Raw genomic sequence first — 16,386 nt, forward strand, 5'->3', positions numbered from 1 at the left:
TTCAAACTGAACCCACGCGGCCCTTCTCAGGGCTGGCTCAGGGGCAGTTTTATCCTGTGTCCAGCTCTGAGTCACTGTCTCTGTGCTTTTCCAGTCTCGGCTTCCTTCGATGGGAAGCAGCACCTGCGGAGTCTGCCTGTGGTCAACAGCGTGGGCTACGTCCTGCGCTTCCTGGCCAAGCTGTGCCGCAGCCTCCTGTGTGACGACCTCTTCAGCCACCAGCCCTTCCCTGGGACCCCCAGTGCCTCCGAGAAGGCCCAGGAGCGAGAGGAAGGGCGGATGGAGTCAGGTAGGCCATACCTCAGGTGAGCTGGAGAGGTGACTGGGAGCTGGCAGAGCCGGCTGGGACTGAGGGGTCCCTGGACTGTACCCACCCCAGGCAGCAGCAGGAAGTGGTCACTTCAACTATTAAGCACTAACATTCAGGCTTTGAGGCTTGTGGTGATAGAATTCAGACTCCATCCCATCTAAGGAGTGATTTTTCCTCACTTGAGTATAATCTAGACGCGGGGCATCTGCTCATCATTATTGAGTAGTTGAAGGACTGGGAGACTATGGAATTAAGAAATCCCAAAGGATCCAGAGCTAAGAACAGGTGAAGGTGGTGCTGCCCAGGAGTCTCAGATGCCTGCCTGCATGGAGAAACAGTGCTACGAGGTGTCTCTTACTGTAGGAATTTGACTGTATTTAAAAAATGTCTTAGTGAGAGCTGGTATTTATTTTGCCCATCAGAAGATGCAAAAGTAACCCAAGGGTTGAGCTTCTTTTGTACCAGCAGCCACAGAATAGATCAGGACAGACAAGGCCACAGGGGCCACACTTGCCACGGTGTGGTATTGTCTGTCAGAGGGGCTGGATGCCCATGGGAGGGGCCCCTTCCCCACTTAGCAGCCCTGAGTTATGGATTTGCAAAGAGTTGAATGTGAATCCCAAGGTAAGACAGAAATTTTTTTGCCTTTTGTCTTTTTCTGAAGGCAGCATTGTTGATCTATGAAAAGCACACAGGTAGTGGAACTGGAACTGCCATGGGGTTATTCTGTAAGCATAATCCTCTTCTGTTCCAGGCACTGTGTGAAATGGTCTTAGATAAGACAAATGCATCAACTAAGAAAAGTTTTTTAGGAACAGATGACATTAAAAATAGTCACAGGCCTGGGGTTGTGGCTCAGTGGCAGACTGCTCGCCTAGCATGCATGAGGCACTGGTTTGATCCTCAGCATCACATAAAAATAAAAAAATAAAGATATTGTGTCCACCTAAAACTAAAAAATAAATATTAAAAAAAAACAGTCATGGAAAGATTTAGAGCATTCAACAAAAGGGTACTTAAAAAGAAGAGTGGCCAGGGCTGAGGTTGTGGCTCAATGGTAGAGCGGTTGCCTAGCATGCGTGAGGCTCTGGGTTTGATTCCCAGCACCACATACAAATAAACAAACAAAATAAAGGTATTGTATCCATCTACAAATAATTTTTTTTTAAAGTGGCTATACCTCAAGCCCAGGAGGACGGCAGGGGAAGGATCAATTTAGATCCTTAGCATAGATTTTCTTGGAGACTATCAAGACCTTGCCTATGGTTTTGCTTTAATCCCTCTGGGATGTGGGAAGCAGGAAGAAACTTGACTTTCACAAGTTTCCAATTGGTAGTAATTGAACGTGGTTGATGTAAGCAGATAACGTATTTGTCTGTGTTTTTCTTCATGTCTCCATGTGTGAGCTTGAAAAAGGCTTCTCGTCTCTCTGTACTTGTGTTCCCTATGTTCAGGGAGAGGCTGGAGGTGCTTTATAGAATGTTTTTTTGGGTTTTGATGGTTTATCAATCTGGCCTTTCTTATGAGCGTTAGCTGACTTGGAAACATTCTCAAGTAAATTTATTTTCTACTGAATCTTGCAACGAGATAGCAGAATGGTGTGATTTCTCAAACCCTCACCTCACTGTTCCATTGATCAAACAGTGGCCCATGGGACATGACATAAAGCCACATAATTCACATCTTCTACTATCCTCTACATTTATCCTGTGGAACCAGTTTCTCCCTGACTATGGATGGAAATTTAAGACAAATCTTGTGATCTTTCTGGTTCCTTTGGTGTTACAAAATGTTCTCTAGTCAAGAATGAATGTGCCCAGGTCAGAGAGATGTTTGAACTTTCAATTTCATTCAAAGATATTGTACTGTTCTGCACAATCCTGGCTCAGGTTTGCCTCAGGCCAGCTGTCTGCAGCACTAACAGAGGGCATGGTTGGCTTCCCTAACTATCCCCAGCGGGTGTTTCTGCCACCTCCCGTACCTACATCATCTTGACTTCAGGACCCTTTACAGTAGTGTGAGGAAGGAGGGGAGAGGCAGAGGCAGGGGAGCTTGCCAGGATCTGCTGTGAGCTGGCAATGTGTTCCCTGACCCTGGCAAATGTTTTAAGCGCATTCTTCATCCTGTGGGGTCTCACATGGATTCTTTGGTGACCCTATCATCTCTTGCCTGCATTTTCCTTGACACGTACAAATGCAGCTCTACTCGGGATGGTCACTTACAATTCCTTCCACAGTCCAAGACCTCAGGGGGTCGCCTCCAGCTTCTTTCTGCTGAAATGCCCTGTGCCTCAGATAGTCCTGTGGAAGGAATCTAAGGCAAACCCTCTTCAGATCTCTCTTCCCATGGCCTACACCTGGTCCTTGAGAAGCCTACACTCTGCCCCAACAAACTCTGGATGTGCAGGCTGATTCCTGAGGGCACCTCTCCTTTGTTCTGCCAGCCAGCTGCAGTCTCTTAGATCTCCTGTGGGCATTGAACAATCAGCCATTGTATCTCCCAAGCTCCAAGGTATTGGAGTAACAGACCCTCACAGTGTGTTCCCTTATGGCTGAAAAATACAAACTATTCACATGGCCACGCTGAAGCCACTGGGAATAGACTGAATAGTTCTCGCCACAATTTTTTTTTTTTTTCTGGCCAATGTTTTTCAGCTGCTGTGATCTGGCTTCCAGGCTAGATGTGGGTGGCATCTCTTGGTAAAAAACTGGCTCTCCGCCACCTCTTTTTTTTGCAAGGGCTGCATGGTGGCCTCACACTTTATTCTATGTGGTATCTGTTGTCTTGTGGCCTCGACCAAAACTCATACTAAAATAGGTACATTTTGACATGGCATTCCAGGAGGGTGACAGCCTTCCTCAAAGCTGGCATATCCAGCAGAGACTTGGTTTCCTTCCTAGTCATTCCTGGAGGAATGACCTCAGTGGCCCCTGACCCAAGACTACTTTGAAATAACCAACAGCTCTGTTTTAGTCAGCTTTTTCACTGCTGTGATTAAGGATCTGACCAGAACAACTGTAGGTGAAGAAAAGTTCATTTGAGGGCTCACACTTTCAGAGGTCTTAGTCCAATAAGGCCGACTCCATTCCTTGGGGCTCGAGGTAATGCTGACCATCATGGCGGAATAGTGTGGCAGAGGGAAGCAGCTCACATCATGGTGATCAGAAAGCAGAAAAAGAGACTCCATTCACCAGATACAAATATACCCAAAGCCACACCCCAATTTTCACCTCCTCCAGTCATACCCTACCACTTCAGTTAACCCATCAGTGATTAATTCACTGAATAGGCTAAGGCTACAACCCAATTATTTTTCCTCCAAACCTTCTTGCATTATCTCCTACATAAGCTTTTGGGGGACAGCACATCTAAACCATAAGAAGCTCCAAATCAAATACCCTTGTGGCAATAGCTCCTTGTGCCCTGGATGCTACAGAATCAAGTGCTGAGTCTTTCTTTACTCTTCAGGGAGCTTCAGGGAGAGGGCAGGAAGCAGTGGCCTAGTTGGCTCTGAGAAATCCCCTTACCATGTCTTTCCTACCAGTGTGCCATGAGCCCTCAGATGACACCACTAGGGAGTTGGCCTTTAGCGTAAGACACTGTCTCGTTAGAATTGCCTGTCACAGTTCCCTTGCAGTCTAACATATCAAGTTATTATTACATTAGAGGATGAATTCGTTTATACCCACTTTGTCATCATTGTGACAGGAAGGGCCATCTGCAGGAAGGGGTGGAAGCTTTTTGATATTAGGCTCCATAGGTATCCGTAGGACGACATTGTTCCTAAACAAGATTGTAAGGTCTTGAGCTTATTTGAACCAGAACAATCCCTGCTCCCATTCTGCCCCAAGGTGTTCAGTCCAGGCCAGAGTGTCTCAGCTTAGTGTCACATACTTAGAGGGTTTGTCACTGGAATGTGTCAAAAGGCAGCAATCCCTTGATATGAAAATGCAAAGCCATGACAACTTAGGAGCCATCCAGGGAAGTGGGATGCTATGGGAAGGAACCGGGAAGATATTGGGAAGATATCAGGAGGACACGATTCCAGTGTGGAGGTTTAGCAGCTGCCGAGTTCAGGAGTAGGGGCTAGACTAGAATGGTAAAATGCTCAGAAAAACCAGGTCATGTGCACTTTGTTCTCTGTGGCTGAAAAGCAGAAATGAGACCCACTCGAAGGTAGATTTCATTAAATCGAAGGTCTTGCCACTCAAACTCTGGTCCCCTGAGGATGGCAGAGCTCAGCAGCCCTCCAGGACTTTGACCAGCATACCACCAGCTGTTTTGAAGGCACACTGAAATTCCAGAGGTGTGGATATAAGCAACACTCCCCAGGTACAAAACTTGACAGTTAAATAACCAGGAAGAGCTCTGTGAAATCAGTCCCCTCAAAGAGTCAGATGGGGTTGACATCATAAAAGAGTTCTGAAAAGTCAAAGCCACTCAGAAGTAGAAGGGGCATCTTGGGTGGAAGGTCCTCATTACTGGTGACATATATATGTACATGTTCACCTATGAAGGCCACTAGAGGCACTTTGACAACCCAGAGAAGTAGGAACAAGATGTCTCCTCTGGTCCTTTTCAGGCTGAGAGTCATGGGTTGGAGTCATGGCAGAGGACATCCCTAGGCAGCAGGAAGAACAGGGACCCCAGGAGTCCCAGCAAGGGACCTTACAGAGGTAAAGGGAAGGACACCAGTTTTCTCCCTTGAAAAACACCTTCCTGGGAGCAGAGGCAGGGCTTCTTACAAATCTCTTCCTCAGATTTTGAAATATATCTTCTCTCTCCAAAAATCTTTTTCCTGGGCTGGGGTTGTGGCTCAGCAGTAGAGCGCTCACCTAGCATGTATGGAGCCCTGGGTTCAATCCTCAGCACCACATAAAAATAAATAAATAAAGGCATTGTGTCCAACTACAACTAAAAAATAAATATTTTTTTAAAAGAATCTTTTTTCTATTTCCAGGGAAAACCAGGTTTCAAGACCACCCAGCTGCAAGAGGTTAGTGTTCTTGGCTTGAATCAGGAATTGCTGGCCTATCCCTCTAATTCCATTAACTGTCTAAACATGGCTAGTGCTTTAGGAAGTAGAGCAGCCTCTGGATGCATCAGGAGATGGAGGCAGAAAGATGATCTGGTAACATTGGTCACAAGTCATGAAATGATCCTGGGGAAAATGTTCTTTTATGTTTGGGTATTGAAAAAAAAAGTTGCAGGAATAAATATCCTTTAGTTGCTTTGCAAACTTGAATGTGCACAGGAACCACCTGGACTTCTTAAGAAAATGCCGAGATTCTGGCTAGCAGACTGGGGTGGGGCCTGAGCACCTGCTTCTAACAGGTTCTGCTGGTTGGGGCCACACTCTGAGTGATCAAGTGTGGGCTGGCAGAGCCCAGCTCACATAGAGAATTTTCTTTCAGTCTATCCACATTAAGATGCTTCCTTTGGGGTACAAATGTTGCTGCTGAAGATGATTCTGATGTCCAGTGGAGGCATTCCATGGTCTAGAGAAGAAGAGAGAGGCACAAGGGACAGAGTGGTTGGGTGGAGGTGGCAGCTACAAATCCAGGTGAGAAAGAGATGCGTGGATCCAGGAAGGAAGGTGAAACTAAGAATGACAGACACATTTCTCAGTGTGGCCTGGCAACCTGCAACAGGAGTCTGGTACCCTTTAAGTCTCTTCCAACCCTGAGAAGATGCCCATCTAATCTTCCAGGCCCTTCTTTCCACATCCATGACGGTATTTGACTTTAGCTTATACTGTAGGACCCTAGGTCCAGAGCTTACCTCCCCTGCAAGATAGACCTGGGGGCAGGGCCACCCATCCCCAGCAGAGCCTGTAACAGAACAAATGCATACGAATATTTACTAGCTTGCGTTCTATGCAACCTAGCAGAACAAACTTCTATAGAAACCACAAATGTGAGAGCTGAACCCTTCTGCAAGATCTAATTGAGTAGCGGGTTTCCTGTCTTTTGAAGGCTTAGCATGATATAAACAAATTGTTTACTTCTTGTTGAGTGGCTTCTTTGATGCACAGATGGTAGGAGGTTGAGGAGGAGGGCCATTTACTCCCCAGACTTGCTCTTTTCTTCCTTGGCTGTGTCTTTGATCCTGGCACCAGGAAGTACTAGAGTAACAGACCCTCACGGTATGTTCTGTTATGGCTGAACCTGTACACACGACATTTAGAAAGCAAATCCACTCCCCTGCTCAGTGACAGATTTGTCTAATATAATAGCTCTACAGAGAGTAACCACATGGAGGACATTAATCTTTCTAAAAGATTACTCATTTCTAAAAGAGGATAGAGTATGTCAAGTGGCGTGAGTGCCATTATAGATCCATCCATCTAGCCAGTTGTGGACATTTATTTAATGCAATGAGATGCACAGAGACCAGGCCACTTGCTAAGAGCCACATGGGAGGGCAGCCTCAGGAGGAGACTGCATGCATGGCTTCTCTCCTGGCCCTTTGCTTGTCCTCCCAAGTCCTGCTACCTGTAAGGCCCCGTTGCCCAACACTGGTTGGGAGGGGTGCACCCTGTTTCCCATCTCAGAAGGCTGACTGCACCAAGTGGATTTCACCTGGGCCACCTCTAGCAAAGAGGTCAGGGAACAAACCAAACCCCAGTCCCCTTCAGTGAGGCTGCAGTGGAAACCGCACTCCAAAGAGGTCCATTCTCTCTCCTCCTTCTGGGTTCACCTTTGTGCCATGGCAACACTGGTCACAGGCAGGCAGAGCCGGCATCCAACCACCTGGAGAACTTTCTCATCTTTACAAAACCCCAAGCCACCAGACATGAGGCCCTGTTGGACCTGGTATTTTAAATAATATAAGAAATGGCAGAGCAGGAAGAAAGAAGTGAAGGGGAAGTTGTTGACTCATGAGTACAGAGTTTCTGTTTTACAAGATGAAGAGAGTTCTGGACATAGACAGAGGTGATGGGTGTATAACGTTAGGAATGTCATTAATACCACTGAAAAGCAATTTTTAAAAACGGTCAACCTGAGCTAGGCATGGTGGCATATACTTGTAGTCCCAGCAGCTCTGGAGGCTGAGATTGAAAGTTCAAAGCCAGCCTCAGCGACTTATGAGGCCCTGAGCAACTTAGTGAGACTCTGTCTCAAAATTCAAAAAAATAAAAAAATAAATAGTCTGGGAGTGTGGCTCAGTGGCTCAGTGCCCCTGGGTTTAATCCTTGGTACCAAAACAACAATAACAAAAAAGTCAACATGGGCTTTTGGGTGAAGTGGCAGATGTTATGTTGTTTTGCTCCCATTAGTGGTGTGATGGGTAAAATGAATAAAATTGGTTAAGGTGGTAAATTTGATGTTTCACATATTTTGCCACATAAATATTTGGGGTAGGGGAGGAACTGAAACAGGATCTCCTGGAAGAAGAAAGAAAAGAAGTGATGGAAGGCATTTTAGTCCAGGTCCCCTTGCAGCTGCTGGTCTTGCAGTGTGAGCCACAGGACTGGGACACTGGGGCGGAGCTTTGTTCTTTCTGTCACAGCCAGGGGCCACACAGACAAAAGGAGCTCTCTGGATCTCCAGCAGAGCAGGGGAGAAAGGGGGTCATTTGCAAAGGAGAATAAATTGTCAGTGGCAAGTTCAGGTCTTAAAAATCCTTGCAGAAGGTTTTGATGGAAAGGTTACAGAAGAGTGCACAAGTCCTGCAGCAAATACCAAAGCCTTCATTTATTTTCTGACACCCAGGACCAGCAGAAGCCCAGAGCCCTCAGAGTGTGGAATAAGAGGGGTGGAATAGGGATGTGCTCGCATGGAGGGTCAAGTCCTAGTGCTCCCACATGCACTGGGGAAAGCCATCGGTTGTGCATTCAACCATATCTTTCAATAAATTATGATGTCTGAACATATGTTATAACATTGAGCTAAAAGGGAAAAACACAATATCTCTCTCCCTCTCTCTCTCTCCCTCCCTCCCTCCTTCCCTCTCTCTCTATCTCTCACCACTGAGCCAGTCCTTTATTTTATTTTGAGACAGGGCCTTGCTAAGTTGCTTAGAGTCTCAGTAAGTTGCTGCAGCTGGCTTTGAACTTTTTATTTATTTTTTTTCATTTTGGTACCAGGGATTGAGCCCAGGGATGCTTAACCACTGAGCCACATCCCCTGTCCTATTTTGAATTTATTTAGAGACAGGGTCTCACTGAGTTACTTAGTGCCTTGCTTTTGCTGAGGCTGGCTTTGAACTCATGATACTCCTGCCTCAGACTCCAAGCTGCTGAAATTACAGACATGAGTCGCTGTACCTATCAACAATCCCTCTCTTTTTTTTTAAAGGACCTCCAGAGGAAAGCCTGAGCTTTGTAGAATTTGAAACATATTTTTACTATATCCAATAATTTATTGAATCCCACTTCATTGTAAAAGGCTAAGGTTACAATCTTAGAGATCAAGGAAGTTATTTACTCAGTACTCGTAGTTTAATGAATGAATGACAGTTCCAATTAAGTTGTTTTAATTGCTCAAGGCTCTTACATATGAGATAGAGCATATGATATTGAATCATGTTACCTACCTTGATAACATAGAAAGTATCAATAGTCAAATAAAACAAAAAGATAAAATATTCTTCTTTTCCAACATTTCATGTAAAATAATTTTGTATATTTTTAAAAAATATTTTTAGTTGTAAATGGATCTTTTATTTTATTTATTTATATGTGGTGCTGAGGATTGAACCCAGGGCCTCACACATGCCACTGAGCCACAACTCCAGCTCTCATTTTGTATCTTAAAAATGCAAACACCCAAGACTCTAGGAGCAGGATGAGGATGATAGCGAATGTCCAGTGTACTTTCTATTTGTGAGCGCTCCTTCTATGAAGGAGTGTGGAGGAGAAAAAGAGCCTATAAAAGAGGCCAAGTTGTAAATTGTGCAACAATCTGAGTAGAATGATGAAATATCACACTGTCCCACTCTGTCCCACCTGGGAGGTAAATCATCTCTTTGTCTAGCGTATCCACACTGTATATGCTACCAGCCCATTAGGCACTTAGTAGCCATCAGAGTTTTCAGAACAGTAGTGCAGTATTGTGGTGCTATGTTCAAACCATTATGTAGTAGCCTTATGGTACATCACAATGCCAGTGTCATTCACCTCACTTCATCTCGTCATGTATGTATTTTATCCTGTCACATCAGCACAAGAAGGGTAAGTACAGTACAATACAATTTTGAGAGGGAGATGAGAAAGAGGAAAACCACATTCCAATAACCTTCATTACAATATGTTATTATATTAGTTTATTATTCTATCTTTATTATTGCTGTTAATCTCTTTTTTTTTATTAATTTCTTTTAGATGTTGGTAGACTTTTATTTATATGTGGTGCTGGGAATCGAACCCAGTGCCTCACACATGCCAGGCAAGTGCTCTACTACTGAACCCCAGCCCCACCCAGCCCTGTTGTTAATCTCTTATTGTGCCTAACTAATAAATTAATATTTATCATGGGTATGTACTCATCAGGAAAACGGTATGTACGGCACATGGCACTGTCTATGGTTTCAGGATCCATATGGATCTTGGAATGGATGTCTCCCAGATACAGGGGACTACTGTACAGAAGTACTGTGAGGCTTCCTCAAAGTCAGGATGTCCATTTAGAGCTGAAACTTGTAAGGTGTCTTCTATTTCAGGGACTTGAACCGTTTCCTAAGGACCACTCTTAATTTTCCCAAAGTTTATAAAAGACCCCAAAGCATGGGGGCTGCTTAGGAAACGTGGGGGGGGGTCCCACGGGGGGGGGTCCCACGGGGGGGGGGTCCCACTGCTTCTGCGGAGTTCCTGTGAGCCTTGGGGTAGAGGCTTGGCAAAGCTGCAAGATGACAGGGAAGGTGGCTGTGGACCCTGCTCTCCTTTTGACACTGAAAGTGCATTTGTTATTCCAAACAGCCAACTCAAAATTGCCTTTGTTTCACATTTTCAAAGGTGGGGGGCAAATCAATCTATAGCTTAGAATAAAGTCTTATGTAAACCAGAAACATCAGGGAGGACGAAAGAAGTTCAGGTGTCAGGAGTGAAAATTATGATTGGTTTCTGTGCATCTCATTAGGGAAGAAAAGGTACAAATGTACTTAAGTGGACCGGAGGGGGTCAAGGCTGATCCTAAGGCTGAGCCATCTGAGCTAGAGACAAGCTCTAAGAGAAAATCTATACTGGCCAGAGAGCAAGTTAATGGAAAATTTAATTGAGGCGAATGAAATGCTCAGCCTCTTGGTTGTGTGGCTGGGTGCCCTTTGAACTAGGAAGGCTGGGCCAAGAGGCCACAGAGGGCCCTAAGGGGGAAAAAAAAAAGAGGCGCTTATCTGCACAAACAAGGGGCGGGACTGAGCCCGGGAAAAGAAAATCAGAGCCTCCAACAGAGCTTCAGCCAGAGGCTGCACCAGGAAGGAGGAAATCTGGCTTCTGCCACCAAGAAGTCCCCTCGAGGTCCACAGCAGAAGGCCCCGCAGCTCCAAGCGGGTGCTGGGAACCAGCAGTCACCAGAGGAGTGTGGCTGAGGCTGCCTGGTGGCAGGGACAGGAGCGCCCAGGTAGGAATGGAGGCACCTGCTTCTGGGCTGAGTGGAAGACTGTGGCTCCAGGACACTTGCTTCCTCCTGCCCTTGCCTCGGTTTGCTTCTCTCCTTGCAGGTCCCCTGTCCTGTGCCCAGGAACCTCTGGGGCTGTGCTCTCTAGGTGGTGGCACCTGGCTAGCATCGGGTGATAGTTACTCACAGCTCTTGGAATCTGCCAACCGTTTTGCTGCCTTTTCTAAGGTGGGCTTCAGGGCTGGGGGTCTGTGCTGTCACTGCCACCACCCCTGGTTCACAGGAGGAGCCCTCTGGAAATAGACCCAGAGTCTGGGCGGGCCATGGGCTGGCTGGGTTGAGCAGCCCTGCTAAGGGTCAGGCCATCGATCGGGGGGGGGGGGGGGGGGGGGGGGGGGGAGTGGCAGTGATGGCCACAGGAGGAGGTGTTGCTCTGCGCAGCTTCCCCCTCGACTGGGGGATTATGACTGAAGGGGGAGGTCAGTGGGGGAGGGGGAGGAGTATGTGAGAGAAAGAGGGAACCCGTTAGAAATGGGGAAGAATAGTGTCAAAGATTCTGGAATGTTTTGGTGATGATTGGCTAAAAAAGTACGATGGGAGAATAATTTTGCAGTTGGTGATGTTATTCCATTTCAGGGCTTCACTTGATTAGAGAATAAAAGCAAAGTGCCAGTTTAATCTTTTAAATGACGGCTCCCTTCCGTGTGAGTGGTCAAGTCTGCATGCCGATTGCTACCTTTATTTATTTTGTTGATTTAGTTTCTCTTTTCTTTTTTTAATGTGGTGCTGGGGATCAGACCCAGTGCCTCACATGTGCTAGGCAAGCTTTCTGCCACTGAGCCCCAACTGCAGGCCCTCTGGGTGACAATTGTGAAGAGGAGTTAAGCTTGGTCCGGAGGGCTGGAGGTTTATAGGCTGGGGACATTCCCTCCCAGCTTGGGGACTTCCACTCTCTCTGCCCTTGGATTTCTCCTTCCTGCCCCTCTTACCCTTTGGAAGTTCCCTGCATCCCATGTGGGCCACCCCCACTCTCCAGCCAGCAAAATAGACCTCCATTCCTGGAGGTCCATCCCCACTTTCTACTCGGGACATTGCAGGGGGAGGGAGGCAGGGGGGACACCCCACTCCAGGAACCCTGGAACCCTGTTCCCCAAAACAGGGAGGTTGTGACTCCTGAGCACACGGGTGTCCCAGGAGGCTCCGGTGGGTTTGAAGTGCCATGAGTGCTCTTTGGCCTCACAGATAGGCACACTTTACACAGAGCAGTCCACCGGTGAGCAATGATGACAAAGAAAGGCCAGGCTCTCCCGAAGGTTCTCAAGTCACTGAACCCTGAAATGTGGCGGATTTCTGTGCACGGGGACACTTGCGTGAGATCTATTTAAGCATGCTCTCTCTTGTGATCGTGCAAAAGGCAGATTCTTCCTTGCTTCTTTTTTCCTGGAGGAAAGGTGGGATGCTTTGTAGGCTGCATTCTTAGTCTTCTGGTTGACGCAGGGATTGCAAGAGAAAGGCTCCCGCTGACCCTGCCTTACTCAGCCAGCATTTTCCACAGCAGTTAAATGGCCTTCAATGGAGCCATTCTGGATCCTTCCAGGGGGAGAGGTCTAGGGAGACAGTACGGCTTATTTCAGATGAGAGGGTCTTGTAAGGATCTGGGAGGAAATGACCACGAACATCCTGACCTGTCAGCCCTGTGGTTTTAGAGGAGCCTGTGTGTGGAATTTGGATTCTCCACGGGTGCTGGTGCTGGATGATTCCAGGTCTGTTGGCCCCATCTGGTGTTCAGTCTCCAGTCAGCCACAGAACCGCTTGAAAAGTGTGGTTCTTTCCAAATACAGATTTGCTCCTTTCAAACAAACAAACAAAAAACAAAACCAACTTTTAATAGTGAATTTAGATTATAAATATGTCCCAGTTCAATTAAATTCTTAAGCTACTAGAGGTTCTGCATACCTATGATTCGTCTACCTGAATGTTAAGTGACTTAGTGAGTTTTGTACAACATAGAGGGGATGTATACAGCACTCATCTTTTAAATTGAATCAAGAGGGATTGGAGTTAGATATAAAGAAGAACTTTTCCACCGTGCTGTAAGATTTTTAGCCCAATGGCTTGAGTGGGAGATGATAACATCTCTTTTGGGGAGCTTTTAACTAAGGGGCTCAGTTGTTGTCCTTGTTTTACTCTGTAGACAACACCCTTGCCTGAAAAGAAAGAATGGATTCAGCTCAGTGTGTTTCAGATGTTAACATGCCACCTTCACAATTTTTACTAGCTTTGAGTGACACCTTTAGCAATGTTAAGACATTTCTTTCAATTGAGTTATTCTTTTAACTTAAGCCTTTAGTCTGCTCAAGCAATGAAACATATTTTATCAGTGAAATTGGTTTGATGGGGCTGGGGGAGTGGGCTCAGTGGTAGAGTGCTCACCTAGCCTGTGTGAGGCCCTGGGTTCGATCCTCAAGCACCACATTGAAAAAAAAAATGAATAAATAAATAAAATAAAGGTATTACGTCCATCTACAACTACAAAAATAAACAATTTGTTTTTTTAAAAAAGACATTGGTTTGATGTGCTCTTTAAATTTTATTAATAGACATTAAAATACACAACTATCAAAAATAACATTTACCTGTTGTGAAAGTTCTTTTGTTCTACAAAAAGATGGATGTTTAAATCTTAATCCCCAGTTTAAATCTTAATCCCTGTACATGGGGATTTACATGGAAATACAGTCTTTGCAGATGTCACCAAGTTGAGATCATGCTGGATTAGGGTGGGCTTTACTCCAAAGACTGGGGTCTTTAAAAGAGGAAAATTTGGAGACAGACATAACGCCCGGGGAGAACACAGGAGGGAGGCAGAGACTGGCATGCAGCATGCACCGCCAAGACGCTGAGGACTGGGGAAGACCTCCAGAGGCCAGATGGAGGCAAGGAGGATCCTAGAACCTCTAGAGGTCGCTGCCCTTTTGATCTCAGACGTGTGGCCTCCAGAACTAAGAGAGCAAACCTCTGTTATTTAAAGCCACCTGCTTGGCCGCGATTTCTGCAGCCCCAGGAAATGCCCACCCCGTTCTACCTAAGGTCCGTACCCTGACCCACCAGTGGGAGGCGCTAACACGTGGGGGAGCGCCGGGCTGGATGCTCCGTGATCCTGCCCCAGGTCAGTCACGTTCACACTCAGTTATGACGTAAGGGTTAGTGCTCCTCTTTATCAATGTGAGAAGGTGCTGTGTGAGCCAGGTTTGAAGAGATCCATTCTGAAAGCCATCATGTCTGTGCATCTGAGCTGGCTGTTCATACCTGTCTATCCCAGAGCCAGAGTCTGGGGTGTGGTGGTTGGTCTCCGTGGTTGACACCTGGGCAGACTTTGGAATCGCTGGAGCACCGTTTGCCGGGTGGAGGGCTATTGCTGGATGCTCTCTGGGGTCGGTTTTATCTTGTGATGAGTCCTTTTGGATTGTAGCCCAAATTGACTGGCTTTTATTACCTTTGGCTTGGCAGTTTTTAAACCAATCAGTGCATGTTCCTATGCTCCCCATTCCCACATTTTGTCATAGGAGAATGGCCTTCCATCTGCATCTGTATTTTCCAACCATAGTGCTGAATTATCCGCAATCTCTACCTTGAACTCTCAGAATTATGTAGGCATATTTAATACAGACTTAAAATATTAAATAAACTGAAAGTGTTTTTGTTAAATTTTTTTTCATTGCTTATCACAAGTCTACATGAAGGATTTGTAGGTAAGCCCCTTACAAGACAAATTTCAATGCATCTTCTGTGTAAGAATAGGCTGACTGTTAACACGAACCCAAATGTTTACTCAGTAAATATTTCTCAAGCCCCTCCTCTAGGCCAAGTACCATGCCAGACCTTGCTGTGCTTCCTCACCTGTACCAAAGCATCTACCATATGGAACCTGGGAAGGATTGGTGTCCCAGATTATGAGAACTTCATAAGGAAGGAAACTTAAGGACAGCCTTACTGCTTGCTGGCTTTGGAATGGTGCTGGCCTATAGTAGGTGCTCAATGAACATTAGTTTCCTTTCCTGTCAATCCATTCCAGAAGCAGCTTGGTATATGGCTCGATAGCCAGTTCCTTTTTAGAGTCTTCATTCTGATGGCTTAGGACCCAAAGAGAGGAGATGCAGGAGAGGCCACCAAGACAGAAGTGCAAGTTCCAGGTCTCCAAAGACATCCTGCAGCACTTCACTAGATGCCCACTAGCATCCACCCTTAGGCTCTCACCTTACTGGGTCCTAGTGCCCAAGCAATGCTGTCTCTTGGGATGGTATTCACAGCCTGAAGTCCATGAAGCACTGGGCTCCTGCCAACATCTTTTTTTTTTTTTAATAGCTTTTTGAAACGTGATTCACACATACAACTTTCCCACTTAAGAATACAATTCAGGGGGCTGGGTTTTGGCTCAGCAGTAGAGCTCTTGCCTAGCATGTGTGAGGTCCTGGGTTCGATCCTCAGCACCACATGAAAATAAATAAAATAAAGACATTCTGTTCAACTACAACTAAAAAAAATTTTTTTTTAAAAAGAATACAATTTAATGGCTTTTGCCATATTCATAGAGATAGGTAGTCATCAACTAAGTCAACTAGAGAGCATTTTTATTACCTTAAAAAGAAGCCACACACTCTTTAGCTATGTGCCCTACACCCTAACCCCAATCCCTAAGCAACACTAATCTCTTTTTGTCTCTATAGATTGCCTATCCTGGACATTCCATATAAATCAAATCATCAGGTAGAATCACCATATAATCAAGCAATTATACTCCTAGGTATACACTCTAAAAGAAATGCAAAGAAGTAACTATACAAAAACCAGTATATGAATATTTATGACAGTATTATTCATGTTAGCCAAAAAGTGGAAACAACTCAAATGGCTATCAACTGATGAATGGGGGTGGGGGGGAATGTGGCATTCTATACAATGGAATATTACTTGAGCACTAACAGGAATTAGTTACTGACACATGCTACAGTGTGAATGAACCTGGAACACTATGCTAAGTGAAAGAAGCCAGCCATGAAAGATCACATATTAAATGATCTCATTTTCATATTGCTCAACGAAAGTGTATAGAAATACAATTGATTTTTGCATGATGATTTTGTTTTCTGCGATCTTGTTGAACTGATGTGTTAGTTCCAATAATTTTTAATTAGATTCCTTAGCATTTGATACGTATAAGAGATAGTTTTACTTTTTCATAGCAATCGAGAAGCCTTTATTTTCTTTTTCTTACCCAATTTTCCTGGCTGGAACCTCCAGAACGATATTAATAAAAGTGGCAAGAATGGTCATCCTTGGCTTGTTCCCACTCTTAGGGGGACAGAATTCATTCTTTCACCATTAACTATGATGTCAGCTACAGGGTTTTGCAGATACCCTTTTAGGTGGAGGAAGTTCCCTGGTTTGTTGAGTGATTTTTATCTTGAAAGCATTTTGGATTTTGTCTAATATTTTTCTGCATCTCTTGGGATGATCGCG

General features: G+C 45.4%; 1 protein-coding gene across 1 annotated transcript in view; it reads left to right on the top strand.

The window, feature by feature from the left end:
- Positions 1–16,386, top strand: part of Scml4 (Scm polycomb group protein like 4) — a 53,831-nt gene that overhangs the window by 22,248 nt on the left and 15,197 nt on the right. Inside the window, exon 4 of the mRNA XM_026389670.2 lies at positions 95–289. Coding sequence (XP_026245455.1) covers positions 95–289 — 195 coding nt within the window. The remainder of the gene's footprint in view (positions 1–94; positions 290–16,386) is intronic.

Source organism: Urocitellus parryii, chromosome 8 (genome assembly GCF_045843805.1).
Source record: "Urocitellus parryii isolate mUroPar1 chromosome 8, mUroPar1.hap1, whole genome shotgun sequence".
Classification (NCBI taxonomy): Eukaryota; Metazoa; Chordata; class Mammalia; order Rodentia; family Sciuridae; genus Urocitellus; species Urocitellus parryii.